The following is a 24,718-nucleotide window of genomic DNA, read 5'->3' as shown; positions in this document are numbered from 1 at the left end:
TCAAATCCATGATCTGAAAGACAAGGTCATGGAAAAGACTCAAACAGAACAGAAAGACAAAAAAAAAAATTTTTTTTAATGAGGGTAGTTTAAGGGCCCTCTGGGATTACATCAAGCATACCAACATTCACACCATAGGGGTACCTTAGGAAAAAGAGAGAACAGGGATTGAAAACCTTTTAAAAAAAACACCAAATACCAGAAAACTTCCCTAGCCTGGTAAAAAAATGTAGACATACAATCCAGGAAGTGCAGAGTGTCCCAAACAAGATGAACCCAAAGAGGCCCATACCAATACACATCATTATTAAAATGCTAAAGTTTAAAGGCAGAGAGAGAATCTTTAAAGCAGCTAGACTCTAGCTGCTAGAGAAATCAGTCAGTTATTTACAAAATAAATCAGACTGTCAGCTGATTTCTCAGCAGAAACTTTGCAGGCCAGAGAGATTGGCACAAAACATTCAGTTATAAAATACAAAGACCCACAACTAAGATTGCTCTACCTAGTAAGGGTATTATTCAGAATCAAAGGAGAAATAAAGAGTTTCCTACACAAGAAAAAAATGAAGTTCATCACTTCTAAACTACTATTACAAGCAACATTAAAGGGGCTTCTTAAAGAATATACAAGATAAAAAACATAAATGTTAGAGATTAAGAGCAATAATCATTTTAGCCCACTGACATGGCAAGGAAAACTTATATTTACTAAACATCTGCTCTTTTTATCATCCTGCAGTGACCCTATGAAACCCTCATGGCACATTGCCTCATCCCTAGCTCAGAATGTCATATAGTATACCTCCTCCCACTTTCTATCTCTGAACCTCTCCTGCATGTAGGGTCTCTAACTTTCCCATGTATATGAGGTTCAAATACATATGTATGTATTAAATTTGGTTATTTTGTCTTGCAAAAGAAAGAAAATATAGGGAAGAAAAAATTACCTTACAAGGACAAACACTCAGTAAAGGCAGTGGTTCAACCAATGTTAAAGTTCAAAGGTTAAAAACCCAAAATAGGAAGAGCATTTGTAAGCACACCAATAAATTAAGGGGTACACACAGACACACATGACAAAGGTAATAAAAATATAATGACAAAGACATACACTTGGAGAGGTGAGTAAAAATTGTAGAGATTTTAGGATGTGTTCAACCCTAAGAAACCATGAACTTAAAATAGACTGCTAAAAACATAGCTTGCTTTATTGGAAGCACAAGACAACAGAAACCCAAAAATCTACAAGAGATATACAAGAAATAAGGAAAAGGGAATCTAAACACACACTATAGGATGAGCACACAAGAGAAGACAACAAGAGAATTAGAAGGAAAAAAAGCAGAAAAAAATTAAAAAGCAGAAAAATATTAATAAAATGTCAATAACTAAATACCTACCAATAATTACTTTAAATTTAATTACACTATCTGCTCTAATCAAATTATATAGTTTGGCTGAATGGAAAATAAGAACAAGACACATATATATGCTGCTGATATAATCCCCACTTCAGATTCAAAGACACATAGACTGAAAGTAGAGATTTTAAAATGTATTTCTTGCAAATGGAAAATTTTAAAAACCTGGAATAGCAATACTTATATCAGACAAAACAGACTTTAAGACAAAGGACACAAAGGGCATTTCATAATAATAAACATAGCAATCCAACAGAAAACAACACTCTCATAAATATCTATGCACGGAACATAGGAGCACAAAAATATATAAAGGAAATATTGATGGATATAAAGGGAGATATTGAAAACAATACAGTCATAGTAGGGGATTTTAACACAATATTAACATCAATAGGAAAAAGTGCCCTTACATGGCACATTAATCAGATGAATTCAATTGAGACTTTTAGAACATTTTGCCCAACTGCAGGAGAATGTACATTTCCTTAATGTGCACATGCATAATTTAGTAGAAAAACCACATGTTAGGCCAGAAATAAGTCTCAATAAATTTGAGAAGACTGGCCCTGGAATGTGTCTTTCAGTTGATAGGAATGTTGTCCTATACGACCAAAGCGTTGTGGATTCAAATCCTGATCAGTGCACATGCACAGATTGTAGGTTTAATCCCTGGTCAGGGTGCATATAGGAGGCAACCACCCAATATTTCTCTCTTACATGAATTTCTCTCTCTCTCTCTCTCTCTCTCTCTCTCTCTCTCTCTTTCTCTCTCTCTCTCTCTCTCATAAATCAATAAGAACTTATCATCCGGTGAGAATATAAAAAAAATGTAAAGATTTAAATCACATCAAGCATCTTCTCCAATCAGAACGCTATGAAACTAAACATAATTTACCAGAAGAAACGTGAAAAATAAAAAGCATATAAATAATAAATATCATGCTACTAAACAAGAAATGAATTAACAATAAGATAAGAAATTAAAAAGATACCTTGAGATAAATGAAAACACAATCATCCATAACTATGGCACACAACCAAAGTAGTGCTAGGAGGAAAATTTATAGCAAGAGAGGCATAACTCACAAAGCAAGCATAATCTCTAATAAACGCTATAACTACACCTCAGAAAGTAGAAAAAGAACAAACAAAACCCAAAGTCAGTAAAATGAAGAAAATAATAAAGATCACAGTGAAAATAAACAAAGTATAGTCTGAACAAAAACAATAGGAAAGATCAATGGAACCAAGAGCAGGGTCTTTGAAAAGATAAACAAATTTGATGGAAATTTATTCAAAATCATCACAAAAAAAGAGAAGTTTCAAATAAAAAGTATTAGAAATGAAAGAGAAGTGAAAACTAGTACCACATAAATGCAAAATATTATACAAAAATAGTATGATCAATTATATGCCAACAAAGTGGACAACCTGGAAGAAACAGACAAATTCCTGGAAAAATACAATCTTCCAAGTCTGAATCAGGAAGAAACAGAAAATCTGAAAAAAACAAAACAAATAACTGCTAATGAAATCAAAGCAGCAAGAAGAACTATCAACAAACAAAAGACTTGGACCAGATGGCTTCACAGGTTAATTTACCAAACATTCAAATAATGAATGCCTAGTCTTCTCAAATATTCCAAAAAAATGAGGAGGGAAGAAGGCTCCCAAACTCATTTTACTAGTCAGCATTAGCCTGATAACAAAACCAAAGAGATTACAAAAAATAATAAAAATGCAGGTCACTTTCTCTGAAGAACATCAATGTAAAATTCCTCAACAAAATATTGGCAAAATGAAGTCAGTGCTACATTAAAAAGGTCATATACCATGATCAAGTGGGATTTTTTTCAAAGGATGCAAGGCTAGTTCAATTAACGTGATACACCACATAAATAAAATGAAGAAAAAAGTTCTCATTATCATATCAATAAATGAAGGAAAAGCATTGGACAAAATCTAACATCCATCTATATTAATAAAAAGGATAATATGCTAATTAGACCAGGTTGACCGGACATCTTCCAGTCATCCTACCTTCCTTCCAGACAAAGCCACAGTGGTGGGGGCTGAGGCAGAGATGTTTAGGGGCAACCAGGCCGGCAGGGGAGGGCAGTTAGGGGTGATCAGGATGGCAGGCAGAGGAGTTAGGGGCGATCAGGCAGGCAGGAAGGCAGGTGAGCAGTTAGGAGACAGTGGTCCCAGATCACAAGAGGGATGTCCGACTGCCAGTATAGGCCCGATCCCTGTGGGCCTAACTGCCATCCCCCAAGGGGTCCCAGATTGGAGAGGGTGCAGGCTGGGCTGAAGGACCCCGGCCCCGCACATGCACAAATTTCGTGCACCAGGCCTCTAGGGTTAAAAAAAAAAAGGGAGGGTGAAAGTGGACAACTTTGTCTTGTTATGGATCTTAAAGAAACAACTTTCAGCTTTTCATGTCAGATATGGCTTTTATTATGATGAGGTCTTTTTAGTCTATCCCCACTTTTCTAACAGTTTTTATTATAAACTAGAGGCCTGGCAGTCGGACATCCCTCTTGCAATCTGGGACTGCTGGCTCCTAACCACTCACCTGCCTGCCTGCCTGATCGCCTCTAAGTGCCCTCCCCCCTGCCAGCCTGATCACCCCTAACTGCTCCCCCCTGCTGGCCTGATTGCCCCCGGAACAGTGGCTTTGTCCAGAAGGAAGGCAGGATGACTGGAAAATGTCTGGTAGACTCCATCTAATTAGCATATTACCCTTTTATTAGTATAGATAGTATTGGAAGACATAGCTACAGCAATCAGACAAGAAAGATAAATAAAGGGCATCCAAATTGGAAAGGAAGATGTGAAACTGTTATTATTTGCAGATGACATGATACTATAGAGAGAGAACCCTAAAGAATCAACCAAAATGTTTAAATCTAACAAATAAATTTAGTAAAGTAGCAAAATACAATATTGATTATTCAGAAATCAGTTGTATTTTTATACACCAATAACAAACTAACAGAGAGAGAATTAAGAAAAAAATCCCATTTACAACTGCATCTAAAGAATAAAGTATCTTGGGATTAAATTTTACCAAGAAGATGAAACACCTGTACTTGGAAAACTATGTATCATTAAAGAAATAAATTGAAGAAGATATAACTGGATAGATATATCCTGTTCATGCATAGAAAGAATTAATATCTTAAAATGTGCATGCTACCCACTGCAATCTAAAAATCTAAGGAGATGCCTACCAAAATACCAATGGCATTTTCACAGACTAGAATAATCCCAAAATATATATGGAACCAAAAAGACCCTTAATAGCCAAAGTAATCTTAAGAAAGAACAAAGTTGGAAGTATCAGGTTACCTGTTATTATACTACATGGCTATTGTAATAAAAACAGCATTGTACTCCATGACATATAGACCAATGGAACAAAATAGAGAGCCCAGAAACAAATTCACAGCTATATGGTTAATTAATGTATGACAACTGAGGCAAGAATATACAATGGGGTAAAGATAGTATCTTCAATAACTGATCTGGAAATAATGGACAGACACATGAAAACAATGAAACTATATCATTTCCTTGTTGCAAAAAGGTATAAGAATAAACTCAAAATAGATTAAAGACTGAAATCTTATACCCCAACCCTAAACTCCTAGAAGAAAACATAGGCAGTAAACTATTTGACTTCACTCTGGGTAATATAATTTTGGAAATGTCCCCTCAAGCAAAGGAAACAAAAGAAAAATTAAACAAATGGGTCTACATCAAACTAAAGAGTTTTTGCACAGCAATGAAGCCATCAAAATATGAAAATCAATCTTCTAAATATAAGAAGACATTTGCCAATGATATATTTGATAAAAGGTCAATATCCCAAATATATAAGAAATTCATACAATTTATAACATTAAAAAAACAAGCCTGACTTAAAAATGGGCAGAGGACTTGAATAGACACTTCTTCAAAGAAGACATACAGATGGTCAACATGCACATGAAAAGATATGTCACTCATCATCAGAGAGATGCAAATTAAAACCATAGTGAGATATTAACTCACACCATCAGAATGGCTATCATCAATAGATCAACAGTCACTATGGAAAACAATTTGGGAGTTCCTCAAAAAATTAAAAAAGCAAGCAAACAAAAATTTATAGACATGAACAACAGTATGGTGGTTACCACAGGAAGGTGGGTATAGAGTAAAGGGGATCAAATATATAGTGATGAAAAAAATTTTACTTTAGGTGGCTGGCACACAATGCAACATACGAATAATTTATCATAGAATTGCACACTTGAAACCTATATAATTTTATTAACCAATGTTACCCCAATAAATTTAATAAAAAATAAAAAATAGAACTACCATATGAGCCATCAATTCCAGTTCTAGGTATATTTATCCAAATAAATCCAAAACAGTCCTATAATTTGAAAAGCTATGTTCAATTCAACATTATTTACAAAACCAGTATATGGAAGCAACCTATGTGTCCATTGATAGATGAATGGTTAAGGATGTGTTACATATATGCTATGGAATATTACTCATCCATAAAAAATGAAATCTTGCCATTTGCTGCAACATGGATGGACCTAGAGAGTTTAAGAGAGACTGTCAGGTGCCCAAGGGGAGGGTGTGGCTGTGAATAAAGAAGGTGAAGGGATTAGCTAAAAAAAACATATATGCATACTGCATGGACAGAGACAATAGTTTGCTGTTGACCAAGGGAGAAGGAGGTAAGTAAAGTGGGGGTGGTGCAGAGGGGAACAGCTGTAATAATGTGAACATTGAATTATTTTTTGCATTTAATAAACCTTTATTGTTCAGATTATTATTCCCACCCCACCCTCTGCCCTTACCCACCCCCCCCACTGTCCTCATCCATAGGTGTACGATTAACATTGAAATTTTTAATTAAAAAATAATAAATAAATAAAAGAAAAAATAAATGAAATATTTTAAATAAAAATACCATATGATTTCACTTGAAGTGTAATATACATACATACATATATACATACACAACAAAACAAAATAAACTCCTAGATACAGGGAACAAATTGATGGTTGCCATTTGGGATGGAGGGGAGAATGCATAAAACAGGGATTAGGATTAAGATGTACCATTTGCCAGTTTTTTTAAAAAAAACTGTCAATTTGTATTGCATAGCTGTGAATCTTGAGAAAGACGACTACTAAAAAGGGCTCATGGTGGCTACAAGGCTCAAATTATTAAAAAACGAGGGTAGCATCCATTTCTACACAGGGGCCTCTCATGAAAACTGCACTTAAGAGAGAAGCCTGCACTTAATCACCTGCATGCACTGTAATTCTGCCATCTGAGCCAGCCCTTATAAAGGAGTTCCTGGAATCCTCTTCCAACAGGTAGGACTGAGGCTTTCCCCATCCAATCAGAGCTGTGTAACTCTGACCAACCAGAGCAGCTCTATTCTGACCAATCAGGACAATGCCATTTGGGCCAATCAAACTGCAAGGAATTGGAGTCTAGAATAGCATAATCGGGGAACAAGGAGCATGTATTTCTGTCTAGATAAGCCAGCTGCCCTCTGGATCCTGGAGCACACTTTGCCTTTTCACCAAACACTGAAGATTGTGTTTCCCTGGCTGAGCTAAAAAACCAGAGCAGGCCAGAGCAGACAGGCACAGAAGAGAGCAGATCAAAGTCCAGGAGAGCAGACCAGTGCAGTGCAATGCAGACTGGCAAGGAGCAGAGCTATCTAGCCAAAGAAGGGCCTGGCCCCAGGGCTGCCTCACACTATGTTGTTTTTACAGCTGTACTGTATGACCATTGACCTCTTTGGCACTGAATAAAGTTTTCATTTTCACCACACCCCAAATTGGGGATTCCTGTTGGTGTTGAATAGGCGCCAACAACCATTGGTTGACATAGGGAATACAGTCCATAATCTATATATATAAAAAGCCAGTAAACGGAACGCCATAATGACCAGAATGACGGGTCGCTATGACACCCACTGTGGCTAGTGAACCCGCCGATCAGGGGGTGGGGTCAGCAGACCAACCTCCCACGGCCCCTCCCCCAAGCCAGCTCCACCCACGATCAGCCCCCCACCAGCCAGCCAACCTCCTATGGCCCCTCCCCCAGATGCTGACCCCCAATTGCCCCCCCTCCCCAATTGGGGGCAGGGCCCGCCCACAAATCTCCCATGGCCCCTCCCCCCAGCCAGCCTAGCCCTGATCAGGCCCTGATTGGGCCCCAACTGGGGCAGGCCAGCTGGCCAACCTCCTGCCATCTCCTCCTCCCGACAGGCCCGGACCCCACCCATGCATGAATTCATGCACTGGTCCTCTAGTATTATAATAATTATGTATGGTACACATGGATAATAGACTTATTAAAGGGATTGCTTGGCAAGTTACATAAATTACTAAACACAATGTTGTACACAACAACAACTAATAATTTAAATTGTAGGTTAACTGTGGGGAAGCACAGGACTTGGTTGGAAAGCCTGTAAGGAGGAATCTCTGAAAGGTCAGAGGCCTTCAGGGGACCTTGCCAAAGGCAGCATACCCTGCCTTGACTTTTCCAAATAAGTCTGAGCCCCCAGGTGTTTTACTGGAATCTTTATATTTAGACTTCAAAACATCCTTGCTTAAAGGACATTACGCATGTGTCTTCTCAAGGATGCTTACCCTACTGATAGTATCTAATAGTTAATTTTAGTTCAAGCTGTTGTTACAATAAAAGCCTAAGGAGACAGGCGAATGAGGCTGTTTGATTCCTATAGCCGAGCAGTCCATTAGCCCTCTCTTTCACAGAAACATGTGTCAGAGTAATCATTCATCCCTCACTCAATGTCTGCTGGAAAACTCAAGCAAAGTTTTGAAATAATATACATATATAAAAGCTTATATTCACTAATGGAATATGTATATTTTTCAAATACACATGGAAGTTTTATATCTGTTGACTCATATTAGGTCAAAAAACAGTTCTTTGGGTATAAAACATAGTACCACATATATTATATTGTCCACCACAATGCAGTAAAGTTATATTAGATTTGACAAAAGTTATTTTGACAATTTTATTTTTCCTTAGATAGATAACTTGATTGTGGTTATATAAGCTAATAATCTTCTACATACATTCACACTGGGAAGAAAAAAAAAAAATCTCCATGATGCAATTTACAACTAACTTTCAAATGAAGAAAGCACTAGTAATAATAGGATACAATATTTATAAATCTAGGTAAAGAGAATATAGATGTTTTCTTTGTATTATTCTAATTCTTAAAACCTCTTTAAAAGTTTCAAAATATTTTCAAATAATATGTTAAAATATTTAAAAGTGTAGATGAAATAAAGCTAACTTAGATGAACAAAAGATGAAGAGAATGCAACACACTAAACAGAAATATCAGAATCATAGGTCTACAAAAAATATAAAGAGCTTTGGAAATGGTAAAAAATGAAATTCTTTTTTCCTTTCCTAAATTCTTGATGCAAAAATTGAAATTTTAATTTAAAAACTTTATTTTGGGACTAGACAAGATGGTGGCTGGAAGGACAGAGGTGAGGGAAAGGATGTGAGTGAGGGGGTAAAAGGAGAGTGTACTGATGTGTGTGGTGTGTGTGTGAATGAGTGGGGGACAATTAAATCCAGCAGGAGCAGCAGGGGCTGGCAGACCAGACTCTCCTGGATAGGGAGCACCTACCACCACCGCGGACACTCCCTGGACTGTGGGACTCGGGCACAGATCCCACACCATCTTGAAGGGGAGAGTGGCCTCTTCTAGGAACTCAACAACACCACCCAGACAGGCCTTGGACACTGCCCCCGACCCGGCAGCCACTCCAGCCAAAATCCTGCTGCCCCACCTGCAGACCTGCAGACCTAGGACCTCCACCTCCAAAGGTGCACAGCTCCCGCAGCAGTAAGTGCAACTTCCCCCCTCCCCAGCAGCAGACCTCCAGACACCACAGTCACACGTTTACAGCGCACAGGCCTCCTGAGCCAACCGCTCAACAGGCAGCTCTTGGGTGCTGCTGTGAGCCCCTGCTGGGTACACTCATACAAACAAGGATGCACTGCCCCAGCAGTAGAAATTCTGAATTCCCTCTTCCTGGATACCTGCCCACAGACACCTCAGTCACACGACTTCAACGCCATGGCCCCTCAGAGTGCATCAGTGTGCCACGCTGACAAACACACCACCACAGTCACACTTTTCCAGAGCGCAGGCCATCTGAGCCTGTCGCTCCACAGGCAGCTCTTGGGTGCCGCTTTGAGCCCCTACTGGGCGCGCTCTTATACAAACAGGGGTGCACTGCCCTGGCAGTAGAAATTCTGAATTCCCTCTTCCTGGATACCTGCCCACGGATACCTTGGTCACGCGGCTTCAGCGCCAGGGACCTTCAGAGTGCATCAGTGCACCACACTGGCAAATGCACCCCGGGTGCCCCTGTGAGCCACCACTGGGCGCACGCATATCCAACCACAGGCGCAGCAGCAAATACTCAGTCTTCCCAGCCCACAGCTGCAGACCTCTGAACACCACAGTCATGCTTTTCCAGTGTACAGGCCTTCCAAGCCCACCGCTCCACAGGCAGTGCTTGGGTGCTGCTGTGAGCCCCCGCTGAGTGCCCTCTTATACAAACAAGGGCGCACTGTCCCAGCAGTAGAAATTCTGAATTCCCTCTTCCTGGATACCTGCCACAGACACCTCAGGTCATGCGGGTTCAGTGCCAGGGCCCTTCAGAGTGCGTCAGTGCACCATGCTGGCAAATGCACCACAGGTGCCCCTGTGAGCTGCCACAGGGCGTGCACATATCCAACCACATACGCAGCAGCAAAAACTGAGTGTTCCCACCTCACAGCTGCAGAACTCTGGACACCACAGTCACGCCTTTCCAGAGTGCAGGCCTCCTGAGTCCTACCATCCTGACAGATGGCTCCTGGGTGCCTCTGTGAGCCTCCACTAGGCATGTGTGATTTCAACCAAGGCACAAGGCAGCAAAAACTGGGACATTCCCCTCCCTGGCTGCCAACTTCTAGACACTGCAGTTGTGCCTTTCAAGCACGCAGGCCTACTGAGCTCAATGCTCCTATAGGTGGCTCCTGGGTGCCCCCTTGAGCCCCAGCTGGGCGTGCTCATATCCAAACAAGGGTGCACGGCCCTGGAAGTAGAAACTTGGACTTCCCTCCTTCCAGCTGCCTACTCACAGACACCACGGTAGCATGGTTTCAGCATGAAAACTTAAAAAACAAGAGGAGAGCCTAAGTGAGCTTTGGGACAACACAAAACGAAACAACATCTGCATAATGGGGTACCAAAAGGAGAAGAAGTGAAGCAAGGAATAGAAAACCTGTTGGAAGAAATAATGACAGAAAACTTCCCTGATATTGGCAAGAAAAAAACCATGCAAGTCCAAGAAGGACATAGAGTCCCAAACAAGATGAACCCAAAAAGACCAACGCCAAGTCACATCATAATTAAATTGGAAAACATCAGTAGCAAAGTAAGAACCTTAAAGGCTGCCAGAGAGAAACAGAAAGTTACCTACAAGGGATCCCTCATTAGAATATCAACTGATTTTTCAACAGAAACACACCAGGTCAGAAGGGAAAGGAATAAAATATACAAAGTGATGCAAAGCAAGGGACCGAATCCAAGAGTACTATACCCAGCAAAGCTACCATTCAAAATTGAAGGTGGAGTCAGGAGTTTCACAGACAAAAAAGGGCTAAGAGAGTTTATTACCACCAAGCCAGCAATTCAAGAAATGCTAAAGGGACTGCTCTAAAAAGAAGAAACAGAAAGGCAAGAAGAAACACAAACATTAAGAATAAAAATGACAACAAACGAGTACTTATTAATAATAACAGTAAACAGCCAAAACCGGTTTGGCTCAGTGGATAGAGCGTCGGCCTGTGGACTGAGGGGTCCCGGGTTCGATTCCGGTCAAGGGCATGTACCTTGGTTGCGGGCACATCCCCAGTGGGAGGTGTGCAGGAGGCAGCTGATTGATGTTTCTCTCTCATCGATGTTTCTAGCTCTCTATCCCTCTCCCTTCCTCTCTGTAAAATATCAATAAAATATATTTAAAAAAAAATAAAAAAATAATAATAATAACAGTAAACATAAATTAATTAAATGCTCCAATCAAAAGACATGGAGTAGCTGAATGGATAAGAAAAGATGACCCATATATCCACTGTCTACAAGAGACCCACTTCAGAACAAAGGATTTGCACAGACTGATAGTGAAGGAATGGAAAAAAATTTTTCAGGCAAATGGAAATGAGAAAAAAGTGGAGGTAGCAATACTTACACCTGACCAAATAGACCCCAATAGATAGACCTCAAGAATGCCATGACAAAAGAAAAGGAGGGGCACTTCATAATACTAAAGGGAGCAATTCAACATGAGGATATAACTCTGGTAAAAATATATGCATCCAATACAGGAGCACCCAAATACATAAAAAAAACTTCTGGAATGAATAAAGGGAGAGATCAACCGCAATACAATCATAGTAGGGGACTTTAATACCCCATTGACACCACTGGATAAGTCCCCTAAACAAAAAATCATAAAAGAAACAGTAATGTTAAATGACTCACTACATCAGATGGAATTGATTGACATCTTCAGAACATTTCATCCCTAAGCAACAGATTACACATTCTTCTCAAGTGAACATGGGACATTTTCAAAGATAAACCACATATTGGGACACAGGCTAAGTTTCTTCAGATTCAAGTGGATAGCAATCATACCAGCATCTTCTCAGATCACATGGCATAAAATTAGAAATCAACTACAATAAACACAACAAAAATAAACAAGCATATGGAGGCTAAATAGCATGCTATTAAACAATGATTAGGTTACCAAAGAGATAAAAGAAGAAATAAAAGCATTCTGGAAACAAATGACAATGAAAACACAATAATTCAAAATCTATGAGACACAGTGAAAGCAGTCCTGAGTGGGCAGTTCATAGCTCTACAGGCTTACCTCAAAAAAAAAAAAAAAAAAAAAAAAAAAAGAAAAGAAAGAAAAAATAGCAGTAAATTGTCTAATCCTGCAACTTAAAGAATTAGAAAGGGTGCAACAGGAAGAGCCCAGAGTAAATAGGAGGAAAGAAATAATAAAGATTACAGCAGAAATAAATGACATAGAGACAAAAAAAAATACAAAAGATCAATAAAACCAAGAGCTAGTTCTTTGAAAGGATAAACAAAATCGATGAGCCTCTAGCCAGGCTCACCAAGAAGCAAAGTGAGAGGACCCAAATTAACAAAATCAGAAATAAAAGAGGTGACGTAACAACTGACCCCACAGACATACAAAGAATTGTAAAAAAATTCTACAAACAACTCTACTCCAACAAAATGGAAAACCTAGAAGAAATGGACATATTTCTAGAAATATACAATATTCCAAAACTCAAACAGGAAAAGTAAAAAATAAAAAACCTAAATAGGCATATAACTACAGATGAAATTGAAGCAGCAATCAAAAAAACTTTCAGCAAACAAAAGCCCTGGTCTGGACAACTTCATAGGAGAGTTTTACCAAACACTCAAAGAAGAACTAAAACCTATCTTCCTCAGACTATTCAAAAAAAATTCAAGAGGAAGAAACACTTCCAAGCTCTTTTTATGAAGCTAGCATTACCCTAATCCCAAAACCAGATAAAGACACTACAAAGAAAGAGAATTATAGGATAATATCTCCAATGAGCATAGATGCTAAAATCCTCAACAAAATTCTAGCAAATCAGATCCAGCATTACATTAGAAAAATCATACACTATGACCAAATGGGATTTATTCCAGAGATGCAAGGTTGTTACAATATCCGCAAATCAATAAAACTGATACATCACATAAACAAATTGAGAGACAAAATCACATAATCATATCAACTGATGGAGAAAAAGCATTTGACAAAATCCAACACCCTTTCTTGATAAAACTCTCAGCAAAGTGGAAATAGAGAGATCATACCTCAACATAATAAAAGCCTTATATGGCAAAACTACAGCCAACATCACACTCAATGGGCAAAAACTAAAACAATTTCCCCTAAGAACAGGAACAAGACAGGGATGCCCACTCTTGCCAATTCTGTTCAACATAGTACTGGAAGTGCTAGCCATAGCATTCGGACATGAAGAAGGAATAGCCCTAGATGGTTTTGCTCAGTGGATAAAGCGTCAGTCTATCGTCTGAAGGGTCCTGGGTTTGATTCTGGTCAAGAACACATGCCTGGATTGCAAGCTCAATTCCCAGTAGGGGGCGTGCAGGAGGCAGCCAATCAATGATTCTCATCATTTGTGTTTCTATCTCTCTCTCCCTCTCCCTTCCTCTCTGAAATCAATAAAAATATATATTTAAAAAATACAAGGAATAAATGACATTAAAATTGGAAAAAAAGAAGTAAAATTATCATTATTCACAAATGACATGATATTGTACATAGAAAACCCCCAAACTCCATAAAAAAACTATTAGACTTAATAAATGAATTTGGCAATGTACCAGGATATAAAATAACACTCAGAAATCTATGGCTTTTTTATATGCCAACAATGAAGCACAAAAAGAGGAACTAAAACACAATTCTATTTACCATTACAACAAACAAATTAAGATACCTAGGAATAAACTTAACTAAGGAAGTAAAAGATCTGTACTCAGAAAATTACAGGACATTGAAAAAAGAGATAGAGGAAGACATAGACAAATGGAAGAATATACCATGTTCATGGATCAGTAAAATCAACATCATTAAAATGTCCATACTACCCAAAGCAATCTATAGATTCAATGCAATTCCCATTAAAATATCAACAGCATACTTCACAGATCTAGAACAAACACTCCAAAAAAATTATATGGAATAAAAAAAGTCCCCAAATAGCTGCAGCAATCCTGAGAGAAAAGAGCAAAATTGGAGAGATCACAATATCAAATATCATGCTATATTAAAAGCCCCAGTTCTCAAAACTACCTGGTACTGGCATAAGAACAGACATATAGACCAATGGAACAGAACAGAGAACCCAGAGATCGACCCAAGCCATTATGCTCAATTAATATTTGACAAAGGAGGCAAGAGCATATGATGGAGACAATATAGTCTCTTCAATAAATGATGTTGAGAAAATTGGCAGATAGGTGCAAAAAAAAAAAAAAAAAATGAAACTAGTCCACCACTAACACCATGCACAAAAATAAACTCAAAATGGTAAAGGATTTAAATGTAAGACAAGAAACCATACAAATATTAGAAGAATCCATAGGCAGCAAAATATTAAACATATGTTGTAGAAATATCTTTACTGATACAGCTGCTAGAGCACTAGAAACTATGGAGAAAAAAAAAATGGGACTACATCAAAATAAAAAAGTTTCTGCACAGCAAAGGAAACCATCAACAAAATGTTAAGAAAGCTGCCCTAACTGGTTTGGCTCAGTGGATAGAGCGTTGGCCTGCGTACTGAAGGGTCCCAGGTTCGATTCCGGTCAGGGGCATGTACCTTGGTTGCGGGCACATCCCCAGTGGGGGGTGTGCAGAAGGCAGCTGATCAATGTTTCTCTCTCATTGATGTTTCTAGCTCTCTATCCCTCTCCCTTCCTCTCTGTAGAAAATCAATAAAATATATTTTTTTTAAAAAATGAAAAAAAAAAATATTAAGAAAGCCCACTGCATAGAAGATCATATTTGCCAATGCTATATCTGATAAGGCTTTAATCTCTCTCCAAAACTTATAGGGAACTCATACAACTTAACAAAAGGAAGATAAACAATCCAATCAAAAAATGCGCAAAGGACCTAACTAGACCCTTTATGAAAAAGGACATAGAGAAGGCCAAGAGACATATGAAAACATGCTCAAAGTCACTAATCATCCTAGAGATGTAAATCAAAAGGACAATGCAGTACCATCTCACACGTGTCAGAATGACTATCATCAACAAATCAACCAATGACAAGTCCTGGCTAGGATGTGGAGAATAAAGAACCCTTGTGCACCGCTGGTAGAAATACACACTAGTGCAGCCACTGTAGAGAACAGTATGGAGTTTCTTCAAAAAATTAAAAATGGATCTCCCATTTGACCCAGTATTCCAACTTCTAGGGATATATCCCAAGAAAGCAGAAACACCAAACAGAAAGTACATATGCACCCCTGTGTTCATAAAGGCACAATTTACAATAGCTAGGATTTGGAATCAGCCTAAGTGTCCATAACCAGATGAGTAGATTAAAAAACTATGGTACATCTACACAATGGAATACTATGCTGCTGTAAAAAAGATGGAACTCTTACCATTTGCAACAGCATGGATGGGCCTGGAGAGCATTATGCTAAGCTAAATAAGCCACTAGGAGAAAGATAAATATCACATGATCTCACTCATATGTGGAATATAGTGAACAACATAAACTGATAAATGAAAGTAGATCCAGAGACATAGAAGCATTGAACAGACCATCCAACCTCTTGGAGAAGGGAGGGGGAGTCAGGGAGGATGGGGGCGGGGGAGAGATCAACTAAACAACTTGTATGCATGCATATAAGTATAACCCATGGACACAGTCAGTAGGTGGGCTGAGGCCTTTGCAGAGGGGTGGTTGGAATGAGCTGGGAGATGAAAATGGGAGAAAAAGGATTCATATGTAATACTTTAAATTATGAAGAACCTAAAAAAGATAAAAAAATAGGACATTATGGCAGTCATTGAGAGACTGATGAAAAAATATCAGTGTTAACAGACAAATTAGAATTTTTAACATCCAATCCATATGGCTTTGTTAAGAATTCCCATAACTAAATGAACATTCCAATGAATAATTCTTCCCATTATTAACATACTAGACGCCCAGTCCACAAAATTTGTGCACGGGGGTTGGGGTGTCCCTCAGCCCAGCCTGCACCCTCTCCAATCTGGGATCCCTCTCACAATCAAGGACTGCTGGCTCCCAACAACTTGCCTGCCTGTCTGCCTGCCTGATTGCCCCTAACTGTTTCTGCCTGCCAGCCTGATCACCCCCTAACCACTCCCCTGCCAGTCTGATTGACACCTAACTGCTCCCCTGCTGGCCTGATTGCCCCTAACTGCCTTCCCCTGCTGGCCTGGTCACCCCTAACTGCCCTCCCCTGCCAGCCTGATATCCTCTGCAGTCCTGGTTGCCCATAACTATCCTCCGCTGCAGGCCTGGTTGCCCCCAACTGAATTACCCTGCTGGCCTGGTCACCCCTAACTTCCCTCCCTTGCCAGCCCGATTGCCCCTAACTGCCCTCCCCTGCCAGCCTGGTCACCCGTAGCTACTCTCTCCTGCTGGCCTGGTCACCCCTAACTGTCCCCCCTGCTGGCCTGGTCATCCCCAACTGCCCTCCCCTGCAGGCCTGGTCCCCTTTAACTGCCTTCTCCTGCTGGCCTGGTCACCCTTAACTGCCTTCACCTGCAGGCCTGATCACCCCACACTGCCCTCCCCTGCAGCCCTGGTCACCCCTAACTGCCCTCCCCTGCAGGCCTGGTCACCCCCAACTGCTCTCCCCTGCAGGCCTGGTCTCCTTTCACTGCCCTTCCCTGCAGGCCTGGTCCCCTGCAACTGCCCTCCCCTGCTGTCTTGGTTGCCCCCAACTGCCCTCCCCTGCAGGCCTGGTCCCCCCCAACAGCCCTCCCCTGCCAGCCTGGTCACCCCTAACTGCCCTCCCCTGCATGCCTGGTCCCTCCCAACTGCCCTCCCCTGCTGGCATGATCACCCACAACTGCTCTCCCCTGCTGGTCATCTTGTGGTGGACATCTTGTGTCTACATGGGGGTGGCCATCTTGTGTGTTGGAGTGATGGTCAATTTGCATATTGCATCTTTATTATATAGGATATAACTTCCACCAGGCATCACAAGTATTTATAAAGTATAAAATAATCTTATGAAAAAAAAAATACTCAATAACAGGAATCACCAATTGAGTAATAAAAGAAATACTTGTTTTAAAATGGAAATCAATTTAAGAAAGTTTAACCACAAATTGGGATGGATTGGAAATATCTGAAGTTAGTCATAATCCAATGTATTATAGTGTAGTACATTGGTCGGCAAACTCATTAGTCATCAGAGCCAAATATCAACAGTACAACGATTGAAATTTCTTTTGAGAGCCAAATTTTTTAAACTTAAACTTCTTCTAATGCCACTTCTTCAAAATAGACTCGCCCAGGCCGTGGTATTTTGTGAAAGAGCCACACTCAAGGGGCCAAAGAGCTGCATGTGGCTCGCGAGCCGCGGTTTGCCGACCATAGGTGTAGTAGAAGCCTCCCACACATACAAAGTTATACACTGTTACAGGAATTGCATACTGATTTAGATTATCAATACCATAAATACTGGTCTCCATATTTTAAGAAGAGGCAATTGATATATCTTTATGCCCTGCTGTACTGAAATACACATTTTGACACTTTAAATTATATCTGTACTGCAAAGAAAGGATGTTTCTTATTCCTTTTGCATTTAAACACAAAACAAAGATATGATGAAATGTATCAATAATGCATACCAAAGCTTTATCCATAATGATTTGTATTTTCAGAGTTCTTTTCAATAGCGTAACATCCAATTTTTTCTGTAAAACAGAGGACATAAGGTAAATAAAACATTTTTTAAATTATATATCGTTTATAATTATGTGCATTATATATGTTCACACACAGAGGTATAGATAAATAAATATTGATACATAAAGATAAACAGGAAAATAAGAGAACGGGTGCCGACTAATTAGTAGGTGAGATCCAAACAAATATTTTAGGCATCAATCAGAAGCTTTTACTTTATATTTTTGATCATTGGAATCTTCAAGAAAATCATTGCTGCGCTGAGGGAGAAGCCATGTTTCCTTTCTCTCAAAACCCTCCTCTAAAATCCTGCTCCAACCTTCAAGCTAACAAATTCCCATCAACTTTCCCCAAACATTGCCTCTATTTTCTCATCATTTTTTGTACTTTCAGTTATTTATATTGACTTCATTGTGGCTTACACCCAATAAAATGCATCCATTTTAAGTATACAGTTACATTGTTGGTATTAATATATACAGCCATGTAACCATTTCCATAAATCAGACCAAGAATGTTGTCATTACCCTCTTCCAAGTCAATAGCCACAGGCTCAAGGAAACCAATGATCTGCTGTTTTTCAACATAGGTTACAATGATCTACTCTAGAATTTCATATAAATGGAAGCATATGGCATGTACTCATTTCTATCTGGTTTCTTTCATTCAGAATTCATCCCTGTTGTGATTATTAGTAATTCATTAGTGTCTTCCTAAGTAATGTGCCATTGAAGATACCCATTGCTTGTACAGTTACCTGTTGATGATTTGTAGACATTTCAGCTTTTATAAATAAAGCTGATATTAATGTATAGGTCTTTGTGCAATTTTGTCTTTCATTTTTCTTGGTACTTAGAAATGAAATTCCTGAGTCATATAATAATTGTGGGAATATAAAGTGAGAGGAAAGCGCCAGGTTGCTGGAGCAGGGCGTGAGTTGAGCAGCCTGGTGTAGCCACTGCTCCCGGCAGAGCTGGGCCCACCAACAGGCTGGGGCCCCCAGAAGGTGGGGGCCCCTCTTCCCCATGCCGCACCAAAGGTGGGGCTGAGGTAGTGGAGCTGTGGAGATAGCAGATTCCACGTGTGAAGGCTGAGAGCCCCTCCGTGCCTTGTCCCCTGGAGGCTCACAATGTGCTGACCCTATGGGCCCCTGCTGCTGGCACCCTGGGTCTCTGGCCACTACGTTCCCTCTGGAAGGGGCAGACTGCAGGCCCCTTCCTCTGCCCCTTCCCCCAGACTGAATGCCACAGGAGTCCTCACACCCTGTCGTCCCCTCACCCTGGCATAGCATAGCAACACAACCAGGAGGCCCCGGAGGTTCTTCACAAGATGATGAGGTCATTCCAGTAGGTTTCAGCAGCCCCAGAGTGAATCCTTTGACATACAGATGATGCTCTAATGAGTTTCATGAAAAAGAAGATTCTGAAAAGTTGCTACTATATTTTAATTTACCAACTAGTTTCTGATAACTGTAGATTATGGTTTTTCTGTGAGGGCAAACTGGAGACAGTCCAGATGCCTTTTTCTTTTCTGTTGGGAAAAAATATTAACACCAATGTGTTAAGTGACTGCAATAAATTTTCATGTCTGTGTTTCCTTGTGGGGAAAAAAAAAAAAAAAAGAAAGCCAGATTTGATCATTCTACATTTAAACAAGAATTAAGTGGCAATTTTTACATATATTTAATATGCTAATCAATGCTAACCAATATTACTTAAAATAAGACACATAAAATCTATATATTTGAAAGGCTAAATGACCTTCTGACAGGCCAACCAACAGGTCAGTATGACGCACACTACCACCAGGGTGCAGACGCTCAACGCAGGAGTTGCTGAGCTGCAGTGACTTGGCATAGGCGGTTCTTGGGTGATGCACCCTGGAACCAGAGAGGAGGGAGCCTGATTCTGGGGTGTGTCACCTGAGAACCACCCTCTTGCAATCTAGGACCCTTGGGGATGTTGGAGAGCCAGTTTTGGTCCAATCCCTGCATGCCAGGACGAGAGACCCCACCTGCCAGAGGTACCCCACTCACTCCACAGATGCCCTTTGACCAGGGTGCCACCCCAGGCATAGTCAGCTGGGGAGGGACCATGGGAGGTTGGCTCCAGGGCATGTCTGGCTGGTCTTGCCCAGTCCCACCTTGCCAACAACCTTCTAATTAATTTCCTTTCAGTGTTTAGAATGTTGCACCAGGGCACTAGTAATTTAATAAGCGAAAGAATTCAATGAATTCATTGTCTTCTGAAGAACAAAAAAGGAAATTTCAAAGAATCATACATGGTTAGATCATTTTTTGTTTAAAAACAAATCTATATATTTGTAAATCCACATTTATAAGAAGACACATTGTAAAAATTGGACCAAATATTCCAAAATTCTAAGAACACTATCTCCAGATAATGATGTTTGGGGAAAAAAAATCTTGATTTTTTTTTTTCTACTCTTAAATTTTCTATCAAAATAATAGTTTTGTACAAAGTTAAAATATGTTTTGGCAGGGAAAATAGGGACAAAATAATAACCAGCAAATCTGGGTATCATTGCATTAGTAGGATGCAAATTAAATAATAATGCAACTGTGTGTATACACGAAATTCTTGCAACAGTATGCCTTTGAAGTTGTGGCAGCCTCGATCTCTCCCTCACTGCTTGGATCACTGCCTCGATCTCAGAGTTGAAGACCCAGCTTCGTCCCAGAAGGACGTCTAATTAGCATATTAAGCTTTTATTATTATACACTAGTGGCCCGGTGCACAAAATACGTGCATGGGGGGGAGGGTCCCTCAGCCCGGCGTGCACCCTCTCCAATCTGGGACCCTTCAGGGGATGTCCGACTGTCGGTTTAGACCTGATACCTGGGAGATTGGGCCTAAACCGGCAGTCAGACATCCCTCTCACAATCCAGAACTGCTGGCTCCTAACCGCTCACCTGCCTGCCTGCCTGCCTGATCACCCCTAACCACTCTGCCTGCTGGACTGATCACCCCCAAATGCCCCCCCCTGCTAGCCTGCTCACCCTCACCTGCCCCTCTGCCATTCTGCTTGCCCCCACATACCCCTCCCCTGCCAGCCTGCTCACCACCAACTGCCCTCCCCTGCCAGCTTGATTGCCTCTAACCATCTCTGCCTCAGCCCCACCAACATGGATTTGTCTGGAAGGATGTCCGGAAGGCCTCCTGGAAGGTCTCCCAGTCTAATTAGCATATTACCCTTTTATTAGTATATATATATATATATATATATATATATATATATATATATATATATATAACTTGATATCAGGGGAAAGGAACAATTTTCGTTTTTAAAGTATGTGTATTTATATTTATTACACTTCCAAATTATATATGACTAGAGGCCCAGTGCACAAAATTCGTGCACGGGGGGGAGGGTGTCCCTCAGCCCAGCCTGCACCCTCTCCAATCTGGGACCCCTCGAGGGAACATACCTCTCACAATCCAGGACTGCTGGCTCCCAACTGCTTGCCTGCCTGCCTTCCTGATTGCCCCTAACCGCTTCTGCCTGCCAGCCTGATCACCACCTAACCACTCCCCTAACAGCCTGATTGATGCCTAACTGCTCCCCTGCCAGCCTCATTGCCCCTAACTACCCTCCCCAGCAGGCCTGGTCACCCCTAACTGCTCTCCCCTGCAGGCCTGGGTCCCTCCCAACTGCCTTTCCCTGCAGGCCTGGTCGCCCCCAACTTCCCACCCCTGCCAGCCTGGTCACCCCTAACTGCCCTCCTCTGCAGGCTTGATTGCCCCCAACTGCCCTCCCCTGCAGGCCTGATCCCTCCCAAACGCCTCCCCTGCTGGCCATCTTGTGGGGACCATCTTGTGTCCATATGGGGCAGCCATCTTTGGCCTCATGCAGGCAGCCATCTTGTGTGTTGGAGTGATGATCAATTTTCATATTACTCTTTTATTAGATAGGATAGAGGCCTGGTGCATGGGTGGGGGCCGGCTGGTTTGCCCTGAAGGGTGTCCCGGATAAAGGTGGGGTTTCCTTTGGGGCATGGGGCGGCCTGGGCTAGGGTCCTGTGGTGGTTTGCAGGCTGGCCACGCCCCCCGGTGACCCAAGCAGAGGCCCTGGTATCTGGGATTTATTTATCTTCTATAATTGAAACTTTGTAGCCTTGAGCAGAGGCCAGGGCAGGCCAGGCTGGGTGGGAAGCTTGCTTCCTCCATTGCCAGGGAAACCCAAGCCTCCTGCTTGCTCCGTGGCCCCAGCCATCTTGGTTGCATTAATTTGCATACTCACTCCTAATTGGCTGGTGGGCATGGCTTGTGGGCGTAGTGGAGGTACAGTCAATTTACATGTTTCTCTTTTATTAGTGTAGATATTCATATTCATATATTCATAAAATACTTAAATATCTTATAAGAGGTTTTAATATAATTAATATGTTTAAAAATTTTTTAAATGTAACAAATTTCTATGAGAATAAGTTTATCAAAAGTAGCAAAATGAAAATTTCAGAATATGGTGGCTTACTTCTGACTTCACAAGAATCTTGTAGGCCTGATCTCCCAATTGGATTATAGGATAATTGTTTTGTAATGGGAGAAAATCAGCTTTATTCTTTATTTGATAAAGCATATGCTCAAACATAGCTGTGGATTCCAATGGTTCAATTCCATAACTGACGTTCACCAACTGCAATAATCCCCTGAATATTTAAACACATAAAAAGACATACATGTAATTAATTTAGATTTTCTATTTGAGAAATGTAAATCAATACCAAATAAAAACTTTTATAAAATTTGATAGTTACCCTTATGGTACAATTAAATCTAGGAATCATTCCATTTTACTCAAATTAACTTTCAACCTAATTTTATACCATCTGTCTGTTATGGCATTTACAGGTCCCTGTGGTTCCTGTAGGGCTAATCCATATGAATATTCTTTATACTAGTGGACTTATTCTGAATAAATTTTATGACTGTAAGCTTAGGATAGAGACAACAAAATATAAAAATACTAGAGGCCCGATGCACAAAATTCATGCATGGGGGGGGTGTTTCCCTCAGCCCAGCCTGCACCCTCTCCATTCTGGGACACCGCCAGGGATGTCCGACTGCCCGTTTAGGCCCGATCCAGGTAGGATCGGGCCTAAATGGGTAGTCGGACATCCCTCTCACAATTCAGGACTGCTGGCTCCCAACTTCTCACCTGCTTGCCTTCCTGATTGCCCCTAACTGCTTCTGCCTGCCAGCCTGATCACACCCTAACACTCCCCTGACAGCCTGATTGATGCCTAACTGCTCCCCTGCCAGCCTGATTTCCCCTAACTTCCCTCCCCTGCAGGCCTGGTCACCCCTAATTGCCCTCCCCTGCAGGCCTGGTCCCCCCCAATGGCTCTCCCCTGCAGGCCTGGGTCCCTCCCCAACTGCCCTTCCCTGCAGGCTCGGTTGCCCCCAACTTCCCTCCTCTGCCGGCCTGGTCACCTCTAACTGCCCTCCCCTGCAGGTCTGGTTTCTCCCAACTGCCCTCCCTTGCTGGCCTGATCACTCACAACTGCCCTCCCTTGCAGACATGGTCCCTCCCAAATGCCCTCCCCTGCTGGCCATCTTGGGGCAGCCATCTTGTGTCCACATGGGGGCAGCCATCTTGTGTTTTGGTGTGATGGTCAATTTGCATATTACTCTTTTATTAGATAGGATAGAGGCTTGGTGCATGGGTGGGGGCCAGCTGGTTTGACCTGAAGCGTGTCCCGGATCAGGGTGGGGGTTCGCTTAAGGCATGGGGTGGCCTGGGCAAGGGGTCTGTGGTGGTTTGCAGGCCGGCCACACCCCCAGCGACCCAAGCAGAGGCCCTGGTATCTGGGATTTATTTATCTTCTATAATTGAAACTTTGTAGCCTTGAGTGGAGGCCTGGGCAGGCCAGGAAACTTGGCTTCCTCCATCACTGGGGGCAACCCAAGCCTCCTGCTCTCTCCAGCTCCATGGCTGCCACCATTTTTGTTGGGATTTATTTATCTTCTATAATTGAAACTTTGTAGCCCTGAGCGGAGGCCAAGGCAGGCCAGGAAGCTTGGCTTCCTCCATCACTGGGGGCAACCCAAGCCTCCTGCTCTTTCCAGCTCCATGGCTGCTGCCATTTTTGTTGGGATTTATTTATCTTCTATAATTGAAACTTTGTAGCCTTGTGTGGAGTCCAGGGCTGGCCAGGATGTGTGGGAAGCTTGGCTTCCTCCATTGCCTGGAAAACCCAAGCCTCCTGCTCACTCCATGGCTGCAGCCATCTTGGCTGGGTTAATTTGCATACTCACTCTTGATTGGCTGGTGGGCATGGCTTGTGGGTGTAGCGGAGTTATGGTCAATTTGCATATTACTCTTTTATTAGATAGGATAAGGGGAGGACAAGGAAAAGAAAGCATATGAGAAGAAACACAACCAAAGCCTATATTTTCTTTGCTTTCACTCTATCACTCAAGAAATTTGGAAAAATTAAAGTGTTACACAAGATTGTCAATCATGCACATCTCTGGAATTTGCAATTACCTGAGTCCAGAACAGGTGCTTAGTGTCACGACTGAATTTGGAATCTCTGCGGCATATCCTTGATAAAAGCAATGCCTCTAACAGGAGTACATAAAGGTACATTCATGAATGATTTGTACATAAAGTGTGTGGCTTTATACTTA

The 24,718-nt window shown here is 41.3% G+C and overlaps 1 protein-coding gene across 1 annotated transcript in view; it reads right to left on the bottom strand.

Moving 5' to 3' along the window:
- LOC308243474 (A disintegrin and metallopeptidase domain 3-like) overlaps positions 1-24,718 on the bottom strand; it is a gene marked incomplete at both ends in the record, with an annotated part of 133,817 nt that overhangs the window by 76,574 nt on the left and 32,525 nt on the right. Inside the window, 3 exons of the mRNA XM_080659019.1 lie at positions 18,005-18,070; positions 22,560-22,734; positions 24,576-24,652. Of these exons, the coding sequence (XP_080515145.1) occupies positions 18,005-18,070; positions 22,560-22,734; positions 24,576-24,652 (318 nt within the window). The remainder of the gene's footprint in view (positions 1-18,004; positions 18,071-22,559; positions 22,735-24,575; positions 24,653-24,718) is intronic.

Source organism: Plecotus auritus (genome assembly GCF_963455305.1).
Source record: "Plecotus auritus genome assembly, chromosome: 3".
NCBI classification, from domain to species: domain Eukaryota; kingdom Metazoa; phylum Chordata; class Mammalia; order Chiroptera; family Vespertilionidae; genus Plecotus; species Plecotus auritus.
Note: the sequence above shows the minus strand (reverse complement) of the source record. Positions and strands in the feature narration are given on the sequence as shown.